The sequence below is a fragment of the Drosophila obscura genome, unplaced genomic scaffold (genome assembly GCF_018151105.1).
Source record: "Drosophila obscura isolate BZ-5 IFL unplaced genomic scaffold, ASM1815110v1 contig_9, whole genome shotgun sequence".
Taxonomy (NCBI): domain Eukaryota; kingdom Metazoa; phylum Arthropoda; class Insecta; order Diptera; family Drosophilidae; genus Drosophila; species Drosophila obscura.
In genome coordinates this window covers 4,985,945-5,007,274 of record NW_024542883.1, presented here as the reverse complement: position 1 = coordinate 5,007,274, position 21,330 = coordinate 4,985,945, and the positions used below count along the sequence as shown (strand labels likewise).

The 21,330-nt window shown below is 42.6% G+C and overlaps 1 protein-coding gene, 1 long non-coding RNA gene and 2 other non-coding genes across 7 annotated transcripts in view; 2 read left to right on the top strand and 2 right to left on the bottom strand.

Moving 5' to 3' along the window:
- The window catches only part of LOC111069240 (protein decapentaplegic), a 36,537-nt gene extending 23,562 nt beyond the window's left edge, over positions 1–12,975 (top strand). The window contains exons 1-3 of one of the 2 annotated variants that reach the window (XM_022359214.2): positions 3,861–5,163; positions 7,811–8,725; positions 10,708–12,975. In XM_022359214.2, coding sequence (XP_022214906.1) covers positions 7,825–8,725; positions 10,708–11,621 — 1,815 coding nt within the window. In that variant the 5' untranslated portion in view covers positions 3,861–5,163; positions 7,811–7,824 and the 3' untranslated portion in view covers positions 11,622–12,975. Of the gene's footprint in view, positions 1–3,860; positions 5,164–7,810; positions 8,726–10,707 lie in introns of those variants that run through there. The other variant, XM_022359213.2, reaches the window with a different exon arrangement.
- Positions 6,196–6,983, bottom strand: LOC111069241. 3 transcript variants are annotated; one of them, XR_002607267.2, is made up of 4 exons: positions 6,855–6,981; positions 6,517–6,762; positions 6,434–6,451; positions 6,196–6,372 (listed from the first exon to the last, which is right to left on the bottom strand). It is a non-coding gene; the product is annotated as an uncharacterized LOC111069241 (long non-coding RNA). The 3 variants fall into 3 exon arrangements; XR_002607266.2 differs by having other exon boundaries at positions 6,434–6,762; positions 6,855–6,983; XR_002607268.2 differs by lacking the exon at positions 6,434–6,451 and having other exon boundaries at positions 6,855–6,980.
- A 721-nt stretch (positions 12,976–13,696) lies between the features above and the next one.
- On the bottom strand, positions 13,697–13,820 carry Trnay-gua. The gene is made up of 2 exons: positions 13,784–13,820; positions 13,697–13,732 (listed from the first exon to the last, which is right to left on the bottom strand). It is a non-coding gene; the product is annotated as a tRNA-Tyr (tRNA).
- A 3,001-nt stretch (positions 13,821–16,821) lies between these two features.
- On the top strand, positions 16,822–16,919 carry Trnay-gua. Its single transcript has 2 exons — positions 16,822–16,858; positions 16,884–16,919. It is a non-coding gene; the product is annotated as a tRNA-Tyr (tRNA).
- Positions 16,920–21,330: the final 4,411 nt, after the last annotated feature.

Here is a 21,330-nt window from a genome sequence, read left to right as displayed (position 1 = left end):
GTTGCGTGTCAGGGGAAACAGAATGCAAAAAGGGATCATGATGATCCTGCTGTGTCCCAGGACCAGGCAAAGGGAAAAGTAATGGCCTGGCATGAGGTCAGTAGACAGCCGTCTGCTTCCCCGTCTCCGTGCCCCTCCGAACAGTGTCAAGGAGATTTTGCGCTGTAAGATGTTTTTGCCAAGCACTTGCCGCTGCGGGCCAAGTCGTTTACAAATGACACACGAGCCGAGGGCAGCAGTTGATAAATGAACTGCAGCTGATAATGTATTTCGTGTTTCGGGATTCGTATTTGCGGGATGACGAGTTGGATGGTCAGTGAAAGTAGCGCCGATGTGGAAGGTTCAGGCTCGAGTTCCAGGGATGGCAGAATATGCGATAGGCCTGGGAGATAACGGGCCACGGACTCGATTTGAGGTGGTCCAAGCAGAGCCGTGCAAAAGGTAATTAAATGCTATTAAAGTTGAGTGGAGAGAATGCCAGCATTCCAGAGAGCAAATGTATCTGTATCTGTATCTGTTTATCTGCTGGATGCAGTGAGAGTGGAGTTACCGAGCAGAAAGAGCAGCAAAAGAAACCAAACAAAACGAAGGAGGAGCTCAGAGCACACACACACACACACACACACACACACACAAACAGACTCAGAGACAGAGACAGATAAAGATGGGACTGGGACTGGGCGACAGACAAATCAGACGGCGGCGCTCGACGATTAACATACAAAAGGATTTCGGAGAACTTTGGATCCCGCCTTCTTCTCATTGTGTCTGTGCGAGTGTCTGGGTGTGTTTTGTATCTCTGAAGTCTGCAGTCGCTTCTTGTGGTTCGTTTTTGTTCCCTCTGCGCCAATGGGCATGATTCACTGCGTGGCCACGAGAGCACCAGAGAGGGCTGGGCATGTTTGGTGGGGCAGCCAAAGTGACGACAGAGATTCGTCAGGGTCAGATTCGTCCGCAAGCGGCCGTTCCGTTTTGAACGATCTGAATACTAAGCTAGATTCTAAAGTGCTTACTAAACTCTTCTTCCGGTTAGGGATAACTGACAAATTGCTTGGAAATATGATGCTCTGATCGCAGTTGAAGAGCTGGGGAGGAGGAAGGCCGAATACCGGACAGACGGCGGCAAGTGAAGTGAAGAACAGGAACAAAGGCTACTTAAGAAGCCTTGGCGCCAGTTACATACATATGTATGTATGTATGTGCAACTGTGATTGTGTGTGTGTGTGTGTGTTACAAGAGAAAAGCCGCAATGTCTGGCAACGCTTAATTTGGTCAGTCTCCGGACCAGACGTCGCGACCAAGCAACGGCGAAGGGAGAAGAGATCCGGGATATGTGTCTAATACTTTCGAAATGAATAATATAATACCCTACCAGATGCTTACTCCATCTGTATATTGGCTGGCATCCAGTGAGAGGGTTCTTTTGGAGATCGAGAGATATAGAGATATATTTGAAATCTAGTATTCAATTAGTTGGACTGACCAACATGAAAGCTTCTAAGCACTTGGACACGTCCAGAATGCAGCATTTCATACTGCTACAAATTATTCTTATACCTCTCGTGTATACCTCTCTCCACTGGCATGTATCTACTCCTGTAACTCAATAGATTACTCCCTTCGCAGGAAAGACTGCCTCAGAGAATATTTTAAGCATCTTTCTTTGCTTCTCCTGCAGTTCAAGGCAGCGACTGAGAGCCAAGTCAGTCAGTCAGTCAGCCAGTCAGCCAGTCAGCCAGTCAGCTCCACCTACCGAGATTCGAGCGCCGGCGTCGTCGAGATGGCTGGCTTGCAGCACCTGCTGTCTCGGTAACAACTGCAAAAGCCGCAGCAGCAGCACTAAAATCAGCAACAACATCCACAATCTTTTGTGGCAGAGTCACGTTGGCTGCGCATGCGCGGGTGTTTTTCAGGTTGAGTCGAGTAAACTAAAGACTCATCTCCGGGAGCAGGGCAGGAGAAGAGGCAGCAGCAGCAGCAGCAGCAGGAGAAGCTGAAGAACAGCTAAAAAAAAGGCAGTTAAAATGCATTCAGTTGCAGTGCGTTGGTATTGGTAGCGAGAGTATCTGTGTGCGCGAGTGTGAAAGAGCCGGCAAGTGTCAATCCTATGGCGGCCGCTGCCCTCTTTTTACCTCTTGCCAACCAATAAAATTATACTAATTCCTGACTTTTTGATTTCATTTTCTGTTTGTGGAACGCTATGTATCTGTGTGGTTGCTAAGGATTTCGTTACCTAAACACACACGAACAGATACATACATACATATGTACATACATATGTATATGTATGTATGTATGTATATATACATGTGTATGCACATACAAACACCCGCAGAGTCATAGACACAAATACAGACACAGAGTCTTGAAAAGAAAACAACTCGACTCGTGGGCTCTCGCTCACTCCTGTGGCAGTGTTGAACGGCCCATGGCCCATGCGCGTTGCGAGCGATCTGGCTGCCTTTCTGGCTGGCAGCTTCAGACTCCAGCTTCACTTCAGGAATGCGCGATCGCGGCCGGGCGAGACAGTTCGGTTTCATACTTGGCTCATTGCGCTCGTGCAACACCCCGAAAAGAGTCAAGGTTCTTAAATGTGCCCCTCTCTACTGGTTTGACTCGGCAGGAAAACGGATTAGGGCTTTCGTAGTCCGTTTGTTACACCCTCTGGAAATTCAAAAGTAAGTAAGTAAGGATATTGGTCTAACACAATGACAGAGGAAACAGTAGCATTCAGATAGGCGTATTCAAACATTTTTATTTATTTACATTCTCTTACAAAGTTTAGGCATACATTTTCGAAAAATTCGTACGATATAATAAATATTCCTCTCATCCTAAAAAATATTTAAATTTTAAAGTTTGGTAAGAGATGAACATAAAAAATGTGTGTTCGTGCGTTCCAATGAATTTTCAAACACTTTCTTCGGTAAAACAGTTGCTTCATAAAGAAAGTTTTCTCAAATAATAGTTCACCGCTAAACATTTCAAAAAGTGATCCCTCAAAATTGCGGATAAATTCTTAAGAGAAAGCTAAGAATACTACTCAACGTTCTGGTATTACATTTCTTATAAGCCAACACCCTCAACGAATCAGAAAAAAGTAGGGAACGAAATTTGAGTGCGCTCAAATAATGATATTCGAGTAAAATGTACAAAATACTCGTATTTTACCTGATATTGTACATGACATTCGACATTATGTTCTTACACAGCATTCTACATTTCTACATCCTCCAATGCAATTCTGTATCGACCGCTACTATCTGTTAGATCTGTATCTGTATCATATATTCGACAGATTTTTATGTTCATTACTACTAAAACTAATTGCATCTGTGTAATGTCTATAATATGAGGCATCTTTTACTCGGACTTCTGTCTTAAAACTCCACTTTTATGTGGTAAATTGCGGCGAGCCATGCCATCGGTGGCTTGACGGTTTGTGTGCGGGTCGGCATGAGTGAGAATGTGAGTGGAGTGAAAGAGAGAGGCACAAGAAACGAAGAAGATTTTTGACGTCGCGCTGGCTGGCTGGGAAACTGAAAAGTGGCGCTAGACAAGGTGCGTGATCATGATCTTCTCCCCCGATAATGATCATCCCGATGAGGATGATGATGATGGGGAGGAGGAGGCAAAAACCAAAACTCTGAGAGGGCGCGCTCTCGTGTGGTGTCGAGTCTTAACGTCTGTCTCTCTCTGTCAAGTATTGCTCTCAAAGTGGAGCTGCCGAAGGCGAGAAACGAGCGGTGAGCAGAAAAATGCTCGAAAGCCGAACACGAGCGAAGAGCCGAAGAGGTTTCGCTCGGGTGTTACTGTATCTGTATCTGAGTATCTGAATCAGGTAGAGGTAGACAGAAAGGCGTTAGTCGTTCCACAGCGCTGATCGAGTTTAAAACTATTCCGCTGCACGGAGAGCATAGAGCGGAAGCCAAAGTAAAAACTTAACGTAACGAAACGAAAAACACATCCAAAAGCTTTCAGCGTTGGCCAAAGAAAATCGTACTACGGCGCGTCGAAACACAAACGATATAGAAAATTGGATGCAGAAACAAAGAAATCGATGAGTGTGCGGTGCCAAGTGGTGCGTGTGTGCGGTGTGTGTGGTGTGGTGTGGAATGGAATGCCAACCGACAAGTTGTAAAGGGAAACCCTGAAATCCGAACAGCCGCCAGCCAGCGGCAAACAAAACTGTGAATACGAAACAAATACACGCAGCAGATACTGCCAAAGAGATACAGATACATCTCTTGTCTCTCGGGTGTGAAGTGCGCTACGAAAAAAAAACAGCAAGAAACAGCAGAAACAACAATAAATCTGCATAAACAATTGAGGCGGCTCTCCTTGGAAATAATGTGGATTACAGCCACAACACGGCCCCGCTGCCGCGGCGATTGCTCGGACAAATGGCAAACGGGAAGAAAGTAACTGAATCCGAATGACAAGTGTATCTGCCAGATACTCACTGGGCAGAGTGTCATGTGCCGCGGCATTCCGATCACAGCAACAACACGAAGCACAATCGCCCTGCGCCTGGAATGCGGCAATACAATTTTCAACAAGAACTTGATCTACTTCATCTACAATTATCGCAAGCGAAAAACCAAACGGAGATACAGTAGCCCAAACACGCACGCCACAGAAACAGAAACAGATACACAATTACAGGTACAGGTGAAGATACAGATACAGATACAGCGCGAGGCGAGGCGAGTGAGAAGTCCCTATCAGATATTTACACAAACGTGATTTATTTGAAAAGCGAAACGAGAGGCACAACAACAGTACTAGCAGTGAACGGAAGCCTCAAGTGCCATAAACATCTGTAAATTGTGCAAATATATCGGAGTGTAACCAAAAGCCGCACGGCGCGATAACGCACTCGCACTCGCAGTCGCCGTCGCCGTCGCAGACGTTATAAATTCAGTGGAACGAAAGGTGTCAGCCCAGGCAGGCCCGGCGACCACGACAAGACCCCGACCGACGAGACAGTTGGTCGCTTTTATTTTGCTTACTTTTCGGGCAATCCATCAATATCTCTCTATATACAAACGGCGCTCAAATTAACGACTAAACACATGTCGTATAAATACCCATACATACGGGCCCACAAAGATCTAATACCAGGCGATATCATTCAACCATAGGAAACTTTATAAGACTGAGGTGAGTGCCGTACCAGAGCTCAGAGGGTTTTTCTTCTCGATATGCATTATTTCCTCCCTCTTTTCCTAACCTAACCCCTCGACGGGGCCTAAGCTTATGTAAATGTGTCCAAAAAAAAATATACATACATATAAGTGAATATCTGAACTGGGACGAGCTGTGAGAACCACTCACAAAACTGAACCATTGCATAACCAGAGTGGCATTCGATACGGAAAATTTGATATTGGTTGGGGAATGTTTTGGGGGAATGCTTTGTGGATGGCATGTGGCTTCCAGGGAGAGTGAATATCGTTTCAAGTTGTTCTCTGACTGCAAAGCTGGAGAATTGTTATTTTTTATTGGAGATTCTAGAATTGTTGAACGACAGTTGAATTATTAGAACTATACAGTACATTTACATACAAACTAGAACCAAAATAATAGTTGCTTTAGATCTGGTAATTTCCTAACTAAACTACATATCCCAATATATATTTGTTGAACCATCACCATCCTTACAGAGGAGGCGTGAGTCTCGCACTTCTCCCAATATTGACTCGCTTGCAACCAACCGCTACGCATTTTCCACCAGACTTAATCAAAACATTTCTCCACGTACATTATTATTTAATTTTGGACTATCTAGTCTTCCGAGAATTCGCTTGACCTTTGTTGGCCCGCACAATAAAGTACCGTTCTGAAACAAAACTAATAATTTTTGAAGATGAGACCCTCTTAAAAGGTGGAGAATAAAAAGAGATGGTCACATAAAAAGCGGCGGTAAAGACAAAACAAAAACGTCAATATCCTGGGGACATAAATTTTCCAAACAAAATATAGATTTGGATGTATGTATGTATGTAGTTTGTTTCTATTGTATCTGTGTCTTTGGCCCATCGAGGGTTTCGTCTACGTTTGCGTTTATTATTAACCAATCTAATTGCTGACGTTGTGCGGCACTGATACAAATGTTTCTGTAATTGTGTGTGTGATGGATGATATTGGGTAACCGGAATGAAACGTTAATAAAAAATGTGTCAATTTGCGAAACATTTCGAAGTTTTTATTTTGTTATTTTTAGTCTTTGAAATTTGAACTTTAGCATGGGCTTGCGACATTTCACAGTTCGAATAGAGGCAAGTCCGCGTTATAACTTATTGAATGGACGGCGAGCTTGAAAATCCCAGAAATCCCCCGGTGGGCAGGTAGAGGCGCTATGTGGGAAATCTGTGAAAATAAAAAGTGAATATAGGAGAACATCAAACTGAAACTGAAACCACAAGCTAACCACAGAACCTGGAGAATTCTGGGAACGTATTAAAGACAAACAACAAATTATGAACAAATCATAAACATATTTATGAAATTCACCCATTTCATTCACCCTTCCCCCGCTCCACTCCACACCGATCCGCACAGCTCTCTCTCCTCTCGTAAGATTTCCCAATTTTCAATCCGTCTTATCAGAGCTGGAAGATCTTTTTCAGCCCTCACCGCCGGCTGAGGACTGGAGGCCTCTACACTGTGCTCTCTGGGACAGCACCCCCCAGCGTGTGCCATCTTCCATTCTCTTCCCAATTTAACAATTTTCGAAAATTCCTTTTGCGCCCAAGCGCCCTGTCATATAACAAATTTTTTAGTACAAGATAAGATGCGTATCTTTATGTGAAGAACAACATGTAATTTGTTCTAGGTGTGTGTGCCTGTACCTTTTGGGCGCATCTTGAGATAAAATCTTGAAAATTTATTGCCTATAACCAAAATATATAGAATACTTCTAATAATTTTCATAAATTTTCCAGATAAGTGGGTTTTTAGTTTTGATTCTCTGTGAATAGCCGCCTGTTTATAAATCAAGGCAAAGCGATAAGAACGTGGATTGAAACCTCTCTAATAACCAAAAACTTGCATCGAACCCCACATGGGATTGACCAGGGGGCCGCCTGCAAGGGGGCTGGCTGAGGAAGGGGCTGTATGGGACTATATTGAATTTCTAAGCGTAGACATAAAACGGGGCACAGCGAATGCTTTTGGTATGCCGATATGGCCCAGAAGATCGCGTGTCAGCCCGAAAGGTGCAATGTCCGCCCGGATTGCAACACTTGCATATGGGATGGATGGGGGGGATGGATGGATGTGAGTGTTTTAGAGAGTGCAGCAGACACAGACACACAGAGAGAGAGAGAGAGAGGAGAGAAGAGCCAGTGCCAGCCATTTTTTAGTTGCACCTTTCACCCTTGTGGGCCATAAAAGTTTTGAGGCAGGGCAGATCAGAGCTGAGCAGGCGCTTCTTGAAATGTGCCAAGAAGAGTGTCCGAGTTCCAAAGGAAGTGGCTGCGACGGCAAGTCGCAGTCGGCGTCTCCCACGCAGCGACGTCGCCCGCAGCAGCGCTGCCCTTACCTGTGGTACCTGCCGAAAGAGCCCGATCGTGTGCCGCTCAGTCGAGCATCGCACGTCGTCGGGCACACACAGACACACACACACACACACACACAGGCAAGCAGAGTGAGCGAAAGAGTTGGGCCTGGGCTGTATAGTCGTCTCGCTTCAGCTGATTGCTGCACTCAAACGCTTGAGTGAAAGAGCGGAGGACTGATCGATCCGAAGAGTAACCCTTTTCGACAAATGCTAAACCATTTCTCCCATGTTTTTGTATCGTTCCAGAGTTGCAAGCGACCATGCGCGCATGGATTCTACTCCTCGCAGTGCTGGCGACTTTTCAACCGATCGTTCAAGTTGCTAGCACCGAGGATACGAGTATATCCCAGAGATTCATCGCAGCCATAGCGCCTAACCGCATTGAGCCATCAGCAGCAGCAGCAGCTGTGGCAGTCACAGCAACGGCAACAGCAACAACAGCATTAGCAAAAGCATTTAATCCCTTTAACGAATTGCTCTACAAAAGCAGTGATAGTGATAGTGATAAAAACCATCTAAATAACAACCTAAATAAAGGCCCGAGGTATAGCAAAAACAAGGGCAATAGACATAGCAAAAGTGACGCGAATCGACAGTTCAACGAAGTGCATAAACCAAGAACAGACCAATTAGAAAATTCCAAAAATAAACCTAAACAATTAGTTAATAAATCCAACAAAATGGCTGTCAAGGATCAGAAACATCATCAGCAGCAACAGCAACAGCAGCAGCAACAGCAGCAGCAACATCACAAGCCAGCGACTGCTCCAACATCCACAGAATCTCATCAATCCCCGATTGAAACAATCTTCGTCGATGATCCCGCCCTGGCCCTGGAGGAGGAAGTGGCCTCCATCAATGTCCCCGCCAACGCAGGGGCCATCATCGAGGAGCTGGAGCCGTCGACCTATAGCAAAAAAGAACTCATTAAAGATAAACTGAAACCAGATCCCTCAACTCTAGTCGAGATCGAGAATAGCCTTCTGTCGCTATTCAATATGAAGCGGCCGCCCAAGATCGATCGCTCCAAGATCATCATCCCCGAGGCCATGAAGAAGCTCTACGCCGAGATCATGGGCCACGAACTGGACTCGGTGAACATACCCAGGCCAGGACTGCTGACCAAATCAGCGAACACCGTGAGGAGTTTTACACACAAAGGTGAGTTTACCCAAAACCAAATTTCGATCGTATATATCTTTATTTATATTGTATTTAAATCGAGGGCTATTTTATTGTTTTTAATATTTTTAGAAGGATCACAGCATTATTATATCAGTACAATATGAAGTTTTATAATAAAAATAGTGTGAATGACAAAGTATTCGAACTTTTCGAAATGCTTTCATGGCACTATGGGAAGAGTTAATAATTGTACACCAATTCTAAGCTGGCTTCCCACAGGCCGTTAAGTTTTAGACCTTGAGTCAGTGTGATTCCCATTCTTCATTTCTTAATTTCAATTCAGTAGTATTATCATTACACATGGATAGCTGACCGATTTTTAATGAATATTTATTTGATTATGTAATTATTTTCTCAAGTTTATCATTTGTCTCATTTGTCTCAAATTTGCAGCCACATTTAGGGCATCAATTTACACTCCTGTTGTTTATTGTTTATTGTTGTTATTTCCACTCAAAAGTGATAATCTATAAATTAAGCTTTGTGGAACGACAGCATTAATTGTAGTGTAACTAACAGTTTCAATTTAATTGAACATTTTTTTAATGAAAATGTACCATTTTCATGTACGGAAATCCTTATAGTTTATGCAAGAGATTACCAGAGAGATATTTCACCTGCTCTCTGTCCGGCACATGTGCCATGGAAAAGGATTCAATCTATCTTGTGGACTGATAGATTTCCCTCGTTCTCACTCATGGGAAACGCGTACTTTCCACTACTAAAATGCGAATGAAGAGCGAGTGTGGACTTTCCCTGAAATACTGTTTCATCTAAACGATTTGCATACCTGCTCGGGTGCATCATTCACGCAAGCGTGAAAACTGTGGAATCACGCGGAAATTCCGCAGCTTTTCAAAATGAACAGAGCGCAGGAGAGGGTCGCAGGCGAAGAGGACAGTGCGTCCTTTTACCTGCAGTGCCATTATCCGTGCCCAAAAGTGACCTTGAAAATTTTCGACGGAATTACACCCGGAATGTTTAGCGCATGCGCTAAATGGCTTTTATATTGTATTTGTAGAAATAACAATTATTATTAAAACGTATTTCGCATTATTTTCCGCAGGATTAGAGGAACGAACAATAAAGCAGTTAGAGTAAGGCAGGTTAGGCCGGGGTGTCGAGTCCTGAGTCCATCATAGAGGACATACATATGTACATACAAGTAACAGGTAACCAAACCAATCCAGTCCGATCCAATCCAAGCCAAACCAGCATGGCAAAGTGTCTGAGGCAAAGTGTCTAAGCCTCAGTTTGGTTTGTCTTGGCAACGCTTCAGTTTTGGTTACGGATTCGGATGCGGTGTCCGCAAATGCAACTGCAACTGCAACATCATCTGTATCTGTGTAGGGGTTCGTCTCTTGATTCTCAAAAGAATTTACGACTCTTTTCCCTTTGTATTGTTTGTGTGTACTCGAGTGGTAAGATGGCAGCGGCAGCGGCATCGATTCAAATTAAGATTTTTCAGCAAGCGTGCAGAGTTTGCACCTTGCCGGATCCTCAAAGGCAGGCCAGGGTGGGCTAGAGTCTTTAGCACAGGCGCCAGCAGTAAAAAGGCGGCTGGGCAACTGGAACGTGCGATTTTCGACCTGTTTTTACATTTTCTCTGAGGAAACTGCCCTGCATGCACCTTCCACTCAAGTAGTGGGAGTATTTAAGCGGGGGTACTTATAAGTACAGGTAGAAACCAGGAGAACATGCTCGAATGTCTGTCCGATCATCTGCCGCGGTACGCAAATTCAGCCAGTTTTTATGTCCCCACTGACCGAGGACATTTCAGCTGATCTAGTGGACTATCCTATTTGATTCCCTGATCTCCGCCCTTATATCGACACCCCTTTTTTTCTGATCCGGATATCGAAATCTCTCTTGCACTGTGATCCCATGTCCTTTTGAACCTCTGCTCTTCTCTGATTCTTACTCAAATCGAAACTGTCTTTTTTTCTTGTTAATTGCAGATAGTAAAATCGACGATAGATTCCCTCATCATCATCGGTTTCGGTTGCACTTCGACGTGAAGAGCATACCCGCAGAAGAGAAGCTGAAGGCTGCCGAGCTGCAGCTGACCCGGGACGCGCTTGCGCAGGCGGCAGTGACTTCCACGTCGGCGAACCGGACACGGTACCAAGTGCTCGTCTACGACATTACCAGGGTGGGCGTCCGGGGACAGCGCGAACCGAGCTATCTTCTGCTCGACACGAAGACAGTGCGTCTCAACAGCACCGACACGGTGAGCATGGACGTGCAACCTGCCGTGGATCGGTGGCTGGCTACACCGCAAAAGAACTACGGCCTGCTAGTGGAGGTGCGGACGATGCGCTCTCTAAAGCCGGCGCCGCACCATCATGTTCGTTTGCGCCGCAGCGCGGACGAGGCGCATGATCAGTGGCAGCACAAGCAGCCGCTGCTATTCGCCTACACGGACGATGGGCGGCACAAGGCGCGCTCGATACGGGATGTGAGTGGGGGCGGTGGTGGTGGAGAGGGTGCAAAGGGCAACGGAGGTGGCAGAAATCGACGGCACCAACGGAGGCCAGCAAGGCGCAAGAACCACGAGGAGACGTGCCGCCGGCACTCTCTCTATGTGGACTTTGCAGACGTGGGCTGGGACGATTGGATTGTGGCGCCACCGGGATACGATGCGTACTACTGCCATGGAAAGTGCCCATTCCCGCTGGCCGATCACTTCAACTCCACGAACCACGCGGTGGTGCAAACCTTAGTCAATAATCTCAATCCAGGGAAGGTACCAAAGGCCTGCTGCGTGCCCACGCAGCTGGACAGCGTCGCCATGCTCTATCTCAATGACCAAAGTACAGTTGTGCTCAAGAACTATCAGGAGATGACAGTGGTGGGCTGTGGCTGTCGATAGATTCGATCGAGCCACTGTATACAGAGCCGAGTGTAAAAAGAGAGACCAATCGAACGAATCGAGTGGATCGAATTGATCGAATCGATCGATTGTCGATTGTCGAGAGTCGAGAGAGATCGTGAGCGAGAGAGCATAAAATGCTGTTTGGTTCCAAGCCGTCAATGCTTTAAACACAACGCAAACAAAATGGACTGAATATTTGAATTTTAAGTGTAAATCGTTAGACTTTAATTGTACTAGTATATATGGATGCAGCCTCGACCTACGACCCACGCCCCACGCCCCAAGCCCCAAGCCCTGTCGAACCACCTTGAGGTGAGCCTCTGTCAGTTTCCACAGCTAGGCTTTGGAAAACCCTTGATCAGAGCAGATCCGAGTGAGAGCAGAGCCAACTGTAAATAGCCGCCATGCACAGCCACCATACACCACCAACCACCAACCACCGATCACCAAGCCCCCGCAACGCCACCTTTATATATAGCCATCGAGGATACACAAGTATCTCAACAGCTGCAGAGAAGAAAACAAAGTGAACAAATTGTATAAAAATGATAAAATATAACTATTATCTGTACGAGTGCCTATGGAAAGATGGATAACTTTTCTACTGGCCTTTTTTGTTAATAACTTTATAAAGAAAAAATCACTTGTAAATTAACTAGAGCGCTCAAGCGATGCGATAATATATTCAATGGAAAATTACTTGAAATTATTTAGGAAATATCAACCCGATATGCACGCCTACGTATATACACACACAAACACACACATACACATACAGTAGCTCTCTCTTGTATATGTACTGTTCTAAATCCTAATATACCCTATATGCAATACACCCACACACACACACACACACACATAAATCTACGGTATTTAAACTTCGTTCCGAATACAATGTAAACGTAACTGTAAAATAAAAACATGATGGAAAATTATAAACTAAAAACTATTCTCTATAACTATACATAAAAAAATATTATATATTTACATCGTTATGCGTTCTAAGCTAAGCTCGAATAAATCCGTAAACGTTAATTAATGTATCTATATAAGATTGAACAGTTAAGCTCAGCATGTTGAATAAATTAGTAGAAACGAAACGGGAAAACCAGAAAAGGAAAACCCCACAAAAAAATGAAGGGAAAGAGCAGAAAACTCGAAATGAAAATATCGATTCGTGCCTGATGTTGCAGAGCACGATTTGTATATGTATGTATTTTTTCATATAAACTTTATTATTTTATTTATTTAAAACAAACACACATATTTTTGATGATGAATGCAATGGAGCGACGAGAAAAAAGAAAGAATGAAAAAAAATATAAGAGAAAACAATTTATTAAAAAATATATACAATATTGAAGTTTATTTTTTCATTGGGATTCTAGGTCGGGAATACAATTTTATTGCCAGAAAAAAGCATGTAAGGAATTTGAACGAAAAGAAACAAAATTATTTAAACAATAATTATATTCTACACTGGTGACAATTGGCCACACTGACCAATAATGTATGTACACACATACATACATATGTATGTATACGTATATTCTTGATAGACGGTTGAATGTTGAGGAATGTAAATGTGTGCATTAAAATTGAGTTGAAATAAAAAAAGTCGATATAACCAGATATGTATGTGCGACTATTTATAAAGGTTAGCCTCTCATTTTTGAAGCAATCTCAACCAAATTATGCAAATTGTTGTCGTTCATGAATATACAGATCATTTGTCGGATGGCTTCGAGATCGGACCACTATATCATATATGTAGCTGCCATAGTGACGATGGGTAAAAAAACAAGTTTTTTTAAGAAAACCTTTACATAAGTTATGTAGTTATGGAGTCAAACTCTGCAGATTTTGTCAAAATCGAACCACTTTATTCTCCGAGTATATATTGTAGCTCCCACGGATCCCATGTCTATGCTCTGAACTTGTTGGTTCGGCGTATCTGAGGTATCTTACGTACTATCAAAAATAAATAGAAGTCAATTATTCTCTAAAAGATCAGCAGTAATTCGGACTTAACAAGGCTCCACAATAAAAAAAAAACTCAACAAAAGAGAGACTCCTTCGAGCCGGATTTGAACCAGCGACCTATGGATGACTGCTGCATAGCCCTCCCATCTCAGAGGGATCTACGAGTCCAAACATTTCTACAGTCCACCGCTCTACCAACTGAGCTATCGAAGGCGTTGTCGAAGCAGGTGCCAATCCGAAATTTCACTTGCTTATCAGACCCCGAATAACAAAGCTCCCAGCAAAAAGCGAAATCAGCCGAAACAAAACTGCAAACTGCTTATCGCAGCATAACGTAAACTCACAAAAAATTGTCATAGGTATGCCCCACGAGAGTACGTGAGAAGAGCAGGCCCCAAGATAAGCAGGCAAGTGCAAAAGCAGCTCACACAGGCTATAGATTAAATACTTTATAAAAAAGAAAACATTTATGAATTGCAAATAAATCAGTTGCGAGTCGGGGGAAAAGGTGGAAAACCAGCTACGAACCCGTGCCACAACGGCTAATTTGTGGTGCGCTCCAACCTAAATGACATTAAATAAGCCAGATCCAAACGAGTGATAATGATCTGCTTACATCTGTGGACGGCTGGCATATCAACTTTCCATGGAGCTGTCTAGAGCTTGAAAAATTGCCGGCAAACGGAATGACAGAAGTATAGAAAAACTATTCAAACAGCTGAATGAACTTTGATGCTGATAAGAGTAGGCAATAAATTTGAATTATAACAAGTTGATTTTTATCCAACAAGATTCCAATAAACTTGTCATTTCAGTCAAAGTCTAGTAGTGAATATTGTGTGAGAAGAAGAAACTTTTAAAGGTTGCAAGCGTTTAAATTCAAATCAATAAAATAAATTTCAAACTAATATTAATTTTGAATACAGAGCCAAGAGACATCCATTGCATATTAATTGAACATTAAATTGTATGCCGTTACACACTTACATTTTTGCAACACGTCTGGTTAGTTCTAGAAAGTAAAACATATTATTGTTGGTTTGCTTCTTAAAAAAGCGCCCTGTGTCGAATCTTTAAACCTTTCAAAACCTAGAGGAGGCCGTCACTGAGCTATAGTTTTGTGTCATACTTTTGAGAAGTGAGAAATAAAACATAAGTCACGCTGCTCAGTGTAATCCTGAAAGCATTGCCCTAGACTCAGCTAGACTACGAGACCTAGAAACGACCTACATATAGCTATTTTTAGCTGCAATCTAACTATTTCAAAAGTCAAACCCCCAAGGGAAACAAAGCATGTTGAAATCGAAGTGCAATTCCGCTGCAAGTTCGAGACTGATGGAACCGGGGAAAGAACGAATGGTTAGATGAGTCATGCGGGGATTGTGTGTTGGCTTATCGCAGAGTAAATTAATTTACCCGTCCCTTGGCCGGCTGCAGCAGGCACACTGCACTGCGACAAAGTGAAATTTTTCGGCTCAATTAAATGACTCATCAGGCGGCAGAGTGATGCTGAGAAACACCGAATTGCCACACACAATGTGAGACACGATAAAGTGTACATCGGTCGGGATCTTTGCTAAAACAGTTCTGGGGTTTCCTAGGAACTTGGCAATTTTTCGTTGGTTCTGTTAGATTTTTAGAGCCGATAAGGCAACGCCCACATATCGAGAGAACCTGTTGTTAAAATTCATTCAATCATAGCAGAAATTGATACCTAGATCAAGAGTGCACAGCGACGAGGAGATCTAAAAGCGCTGATAAACAAAATTGGGAAAGACATGTTTAGAACGAAAAACTAAGCTGAGAAACGATTCGAGTCATTCTTAAAAATTATGAACATTTGTTGTAACATACCTGAGCAAATTACAAATAACTAACCCAGAGGTTACTCGGACCTCTGGCCCTCGCCGCGGGAATCATTTTTCGTTATCTAACAAGGCATTTTGAGCAATCGATCCACACGCACACAGAGACCCACGGAGCCCTCGTATTGCCAGCAGACGGGACACGGCACTCTTCTAACCTTACTCAATGGATCACACACAAATTGCCGCTCATGGCGCTTGGCCCGCCATCTCAGCTGTCCCTCATTTCCTCCAGCCCATCTGCCACAGAATCTCTCCATTTCTCCCTCTCTCTCTCTCACACTATCCCTCCCTCTCTCTCTCTCTCTATCTTTGTATGCGTTTTTGTTGGTAATTATCCGTAAGCTGTCAGTTTTTTCGCTCCGCTTCCTCCAGTGCACTTCTTGGCTAACCTTTTTCGTCCGTGGTAAGAGTATTTTGGAGATGGGAATGTGGAAGTTGTGTTTTGATAAACGATAGTGGGATATGTAGTGCTGGGGTCTATCATGTTTTCACGAGAACCAATGGATGATATGAAACTTTTGTATATTCATCCATAACAAAAACAATCTAAATTTTTGTGATTCGTGAATCACGCTCCCATCCCTAATTTATATACATACATATATAGATTAACTGATATTGGGTGGCTGCTCGTTTTCAGTTTGTGTTTTTATGACTTTCCGCATTTTTGGCATCCTAATTGGTTTGTTAAGTATTTCTCTCATTTTACCTTTTGGACCCGTCAAAAATTGCCCCTTTGGCTTATCAGGAACACACTTTGTCCGAAGCAGGGACTGACCAGCCGCCGCTGTAGATGCTGCTGCGGTAGTTTGTTGCTCCTAGGCTCAGAAGCGGATCGTTGGTTCCAGGCCAGACCTTAGCAGACCACCACTTGACTGATAAGAGCGATCGTGTCTTGTGCGCGTCTCTGGCATGAATCACTGGGGATCGAGCCCACAGGCGATGCTGCGTATCTACGCTCAGTGGGTATGACGATGACTCACGGCTGGCGTTTACTAGGTGGCCGCATTAATTGTCGCCCATCGCACTGTCTTTGTTTACACTAGGCGCCTTCCTTTCATCTGACCGAACACCACTCCACAGAGCCCCAGAGACCGATCAATAAAATATTAGACCGAGCCGAAGCGATCCGATCCGAAGCGAACCGAACCGAACCGAAGAAACATCAAGTTTTACATTCGATTCGATATTTAATGCTGTGCTGGCTCTGCATAAAGCAAAGCTCGCCTCCCCAAAAACCTCACCTCACCACTCTTTGCTGCATGCACTGAAAATTTGCCTCTTACTGATAAGTCGCCATTAATTAAATTGGTTTTTGAACTCGTTTTGCGGCGTCCAAAGATAGACCTTCGATAGCTCAGTTGGTAGAGCGGTGGACTGTAGAAAGAGATTCCTAGTATATGTAGACATCCATAGGTCGCTGGTTCAAATCCGGCTCGAAGGATTCAAATTTTTTGTTCAGTTTCTTCTTTTTAAGGATTCGCTAAATCGTTTTCAAGAAATGAAATAAGATTAAACAAAGACGTATCAGTTTTTAGTTCTATTAGCTCCTGCAAACTTTCATAAACTAAATACATATGGTAGGTTTCTTAAGTAATAATTTAATACAAACTTTAGCTGAAAAATCTGTATGATCATTTTATGAATCAGACAGACTGACGCACATATGTAGCTATGTACATATAGGTACACAGATCAAGAATATAAATATACTCGTATACTTAATTGGGTCGAAGAGGCTTTGTCAACTCAAAATCGGATATACAGTCGTTATCTATTGGGATACTTTACTGTAAGAAAAAAAATTAAAATGTCCTCATTACTAATTATACCCATACTCGAAAAGTTAAGGGGTATTTTAGATATGTGGTAGAAATGGATGTGTGTGACGCACCACATAAAGTATATATATTCTTGATCAGCACCAATAGCCAAGTCGATAAAGCCCTGGTTGTCCGTCTGTCCGTCTTGATGAGCGCCTAGATCTCAGAGACTATAAGAGCTAGAGCAATCACATTTTTTTGTACAGACTCTTGTCTGTCTCCTCGCCTCCTTTCGTCTCCACAATGAACGAAAATCTGTGACAGCCACAAATTTGAAGATACGATGAAACGCAGCATCATAGCGAATAGCCATATCTACCAGATTGCCGAATCTGGATTAGATCGGATCTTTATTATAGCCAGACTGAAGAAATTAATTTTCTGTTTACCCATTCCGTCGCGGCAACATAAATGACTCGTGTTGGTAGTTTCATATGGCACTTTTAGGAATATTCAAGAATAAAAGTTGTTAGAGTAACCCAAAATGTAATAAAGGAAAATCAGAAATACCGTAAATTATAATAATTCACACATCAAACCTTAAGGGAATCAACTTAAGAGCAAGTCAGAACTCGATCGAAATAAACCGCTGAAGAAGCTGAAGCGAATCATAAGGGAGAAAACAAATTGTAACGAGAATTACAGGCCTCAATTTGCATTTGTCCTATTACAAAGGAACGAACGTTCAATGGGACAACAATACCAGCAACTGGTAGCCAAAAAGGCAACAAAGGCCAGAAATATAAAAGTCCATTTCAGTCTGTGTCTGTGTCTGAGTCCCAGTCTCATACTTTTCGACTCAAAATCGCTGAATTGTTGTAGACGTCCTGCCGCTTTGGCTGCCGTTTCGTTCTTGCCCTCTTCTGTGGATCGTTGTGGCTGGCACTGCCTCCTGCTCCCAAAACAGATGCTATCAATACATCATTTGCCTTTGTGCGGCTGTCACAAATTCATTCACCTGTTCTCGGCCACGACTTCATCATCAGGGGCACAAGCAGCAGAAGCACCAGCCAAAGCAGCAGCTCAGCCAGACCATTATACTGCGTTGATCTCCAATTAGGCTGTCGAAACTCCATTTACACGAATCCAGACTGGCCTTTCATATAAAAGGAAATATAAAAAAAAAAAAAAAAACAGATTCAGCTCTCTTTAAGGTGCAAGTCATCTTCGCATCTCCTTCCCATCATCGTCGTCATCATTCTCATCATCATCATCATCATCATCATCATCGGCAAGTTGGGTAAATACAAATATGAATGAATTGCTCACTGTTGGTACGAGTAGATCTGGATCTGCATCTGGATCTTGGCAGATCATCATCCGGCATTGTTTCAACCGTCATTTTCCCCCTTCCATAGAAACTTCCACTTCCAATTCGAGTGATGTTCATGCGTAAATCTCAAGAGTGTTTGCCCTTTCAGCGATCTCCATCTTTTAGCCATATAACAGTTGCACTTCTGCCTCTCTTAAGATCGAAATTCGTGTAATTTCTTAATGGGTCTGACTTACACCAGTATTCTCGTAAATATGTATATAAGTATGTATATAAGTACGTTTGTGTTCTCTGAAGCCCTACATATGTACATATGTGTGTGTTGTGTGCCTGACCTTAATTAGTTCCACACTCATACAACAAGCCATAGGAATTTGTCATTACGGATTTGCATGCCAATGATTCTGGCGATGTGTGCTATCGTATGTTGTCAAAGAAATTAATACGAGCGTCTGCGATGCAGCTTTTTCCTCATTAGTGAAATTCGAATAGTTAAGAAATGGTGAGCGGAATAAAACTGTAGGAGAGAATATATACATACATGTGTCCCTTAATCACTAGCTCTTATTTATTTATATATTTATTTATATTTATATTTGTAATAGTAGGTAATATGTACAAAGTATACATATATTTATTTGTTTATTTGGAACACATTTTAGTGCTCATATCTATTCAAGCAATTCTTTAAAAACGATAAATGGGTATTATGGTTTTTCAGACTCCCATTCCATTTACCAACTGAATCACTCTCCCTTAGTTCGACTCCTCGAGCTCTAATCGTCTTTGTGGCTGCACACTAAACTAAAAATACCATCATGCTTTGTATTCAGTGCATTAAACAGAAATCTAGCCACACACACTGACACAGAAGCACATGAGAACACCGGTGTTATATGGGCCGACACATCCAACAGAACCAAGAAAACCCAGTCATGTGACTGTGGTGGATGCAGAGCGTCGCTTTGTCTGCAGATCTAGTCGCGGCTTGGTGGTTTGCCTTCTTGGCTGGCATGCAACGTAAAAGCCTCCCAGCTTTCTCCCAGAGAGGAGCAGAAGGAATGGCGCTGTGGCAGCACCAGCGGGAGCAAGAAATCTTATTAAAGCGTAACTAAATGCCACGGATTAATGTCTAACAGGCGGTGGTACCCAACAGGTGCTGCGCATAAATGTCAGTTTAGTGGCCGGGCTGACAGCAGGACACGCCGGGCGGCTCTGGGTGGATAGTGCAAGAGTGGCAGACCCCACATGTGACCACCACGGCGGTGGGGCATTAGCATATAAGCCGGGGCAGGCTAATGAAGGCAGGGAAGCCACTGCAACTGCCACTGCAACAAGCTCGTTGGCCAAGTCTTGCATTAGAATCGAGCGGAAATGAACGGAGCGGTAACAAACAGGGTCGTTCATTGCTTATTCGAATGCAATCCAAGCAAAAACAAAACAATTAATCAGCAATGACTTTGTCTATAAATCGAATATATTTATATTTAATACCTCATTAGCATATCCGAACGTGTGCCCTGCTATTCAAATGAGGCGAGAAGTTAATTGAATGTGAATCAATTGCAACAAGCCCGATCCGTGTGAACTCAGCTGGAGTTTGTCTTCAGGCTTGTCTGGGTACACGTGTGCATGGGTACGGGTGTACGAAATTTGCTTGTCAAATCACTTTATATCTCTCGCCACCAGTGGTGACATTTATAGGCTTGTTTCACAAACTCTAATGACTCAGCCCAACAAGACTATAAAATATCAGTTTTATTTCCTCCAACTACCATTAGAATTAAATTGAAATTTATCTGTACAGTTGCACATAAATTATTATTTAATTGTTCCCTTTATTTGAAAAATTAACAATAAAACGGTTGCCACCACACACTGAGAAACTGCAGTAAAACTACGTCTACTCGCATGCAAAATATATATTTATCATGCTTAATTGGAATACTTTATGGAACACTTCGTGCAAGTACAGTTATGAATGTATTGTTATATGCTATAAACATGATTATGCCTTTGTGTACACTTAAATAATAATATTGATGTATTCGAATATGATCACATATATACATACAAACATAAGTACATATATGTACATGTAGACATGTAAGAGTACAAGTATATGTGATGCGCTGAATCGAATATATTTATATTAGCTGAGCTAGTTAGTTGCAATGACTTCTTAAAATAAAAAAGAAAGTGATCTTCTATCGATAAATTGTATTCTTTCAAGAAAAGTATTAATGTAGATGATATGCAATGCTCGATATGCACAAAAACACATTTTTATTTGTATTATGTATGTAATTGTATTATACATATATATATATATATTAAAGCTTAAATATATTGCATTGCATTCCATGAAATCCTTAATGATGCCTGCAATCATTGGACATTGATTGCATTATATTCCGACTTTGAAAAACACAATTCACACCCATTACAGTACTTTGCTGCTCGTTTTAAATATATGTCAATATTTAGCCCTTATCGAACATTTGCTCAACTTCACTGCTGAATGCCATTTTCGCACTAATCCGATAGTCAATTCGTCATTACAAGTGCTCCCTTCAAGTTCTCTGTCACTAATTGCATTAAGTAAACAAAATAGTTTCTTATATGCGTAATTATGAATCGCATTAGCCCGAGTAGTCTTCCACCCGTACGCTCCCACCCGATCCCGGACTATCCATAGTTTCCAGCAATTAATAAATTAAAGACTGCATTTGAATTTTCAATTTGACACAAGTTCCCCG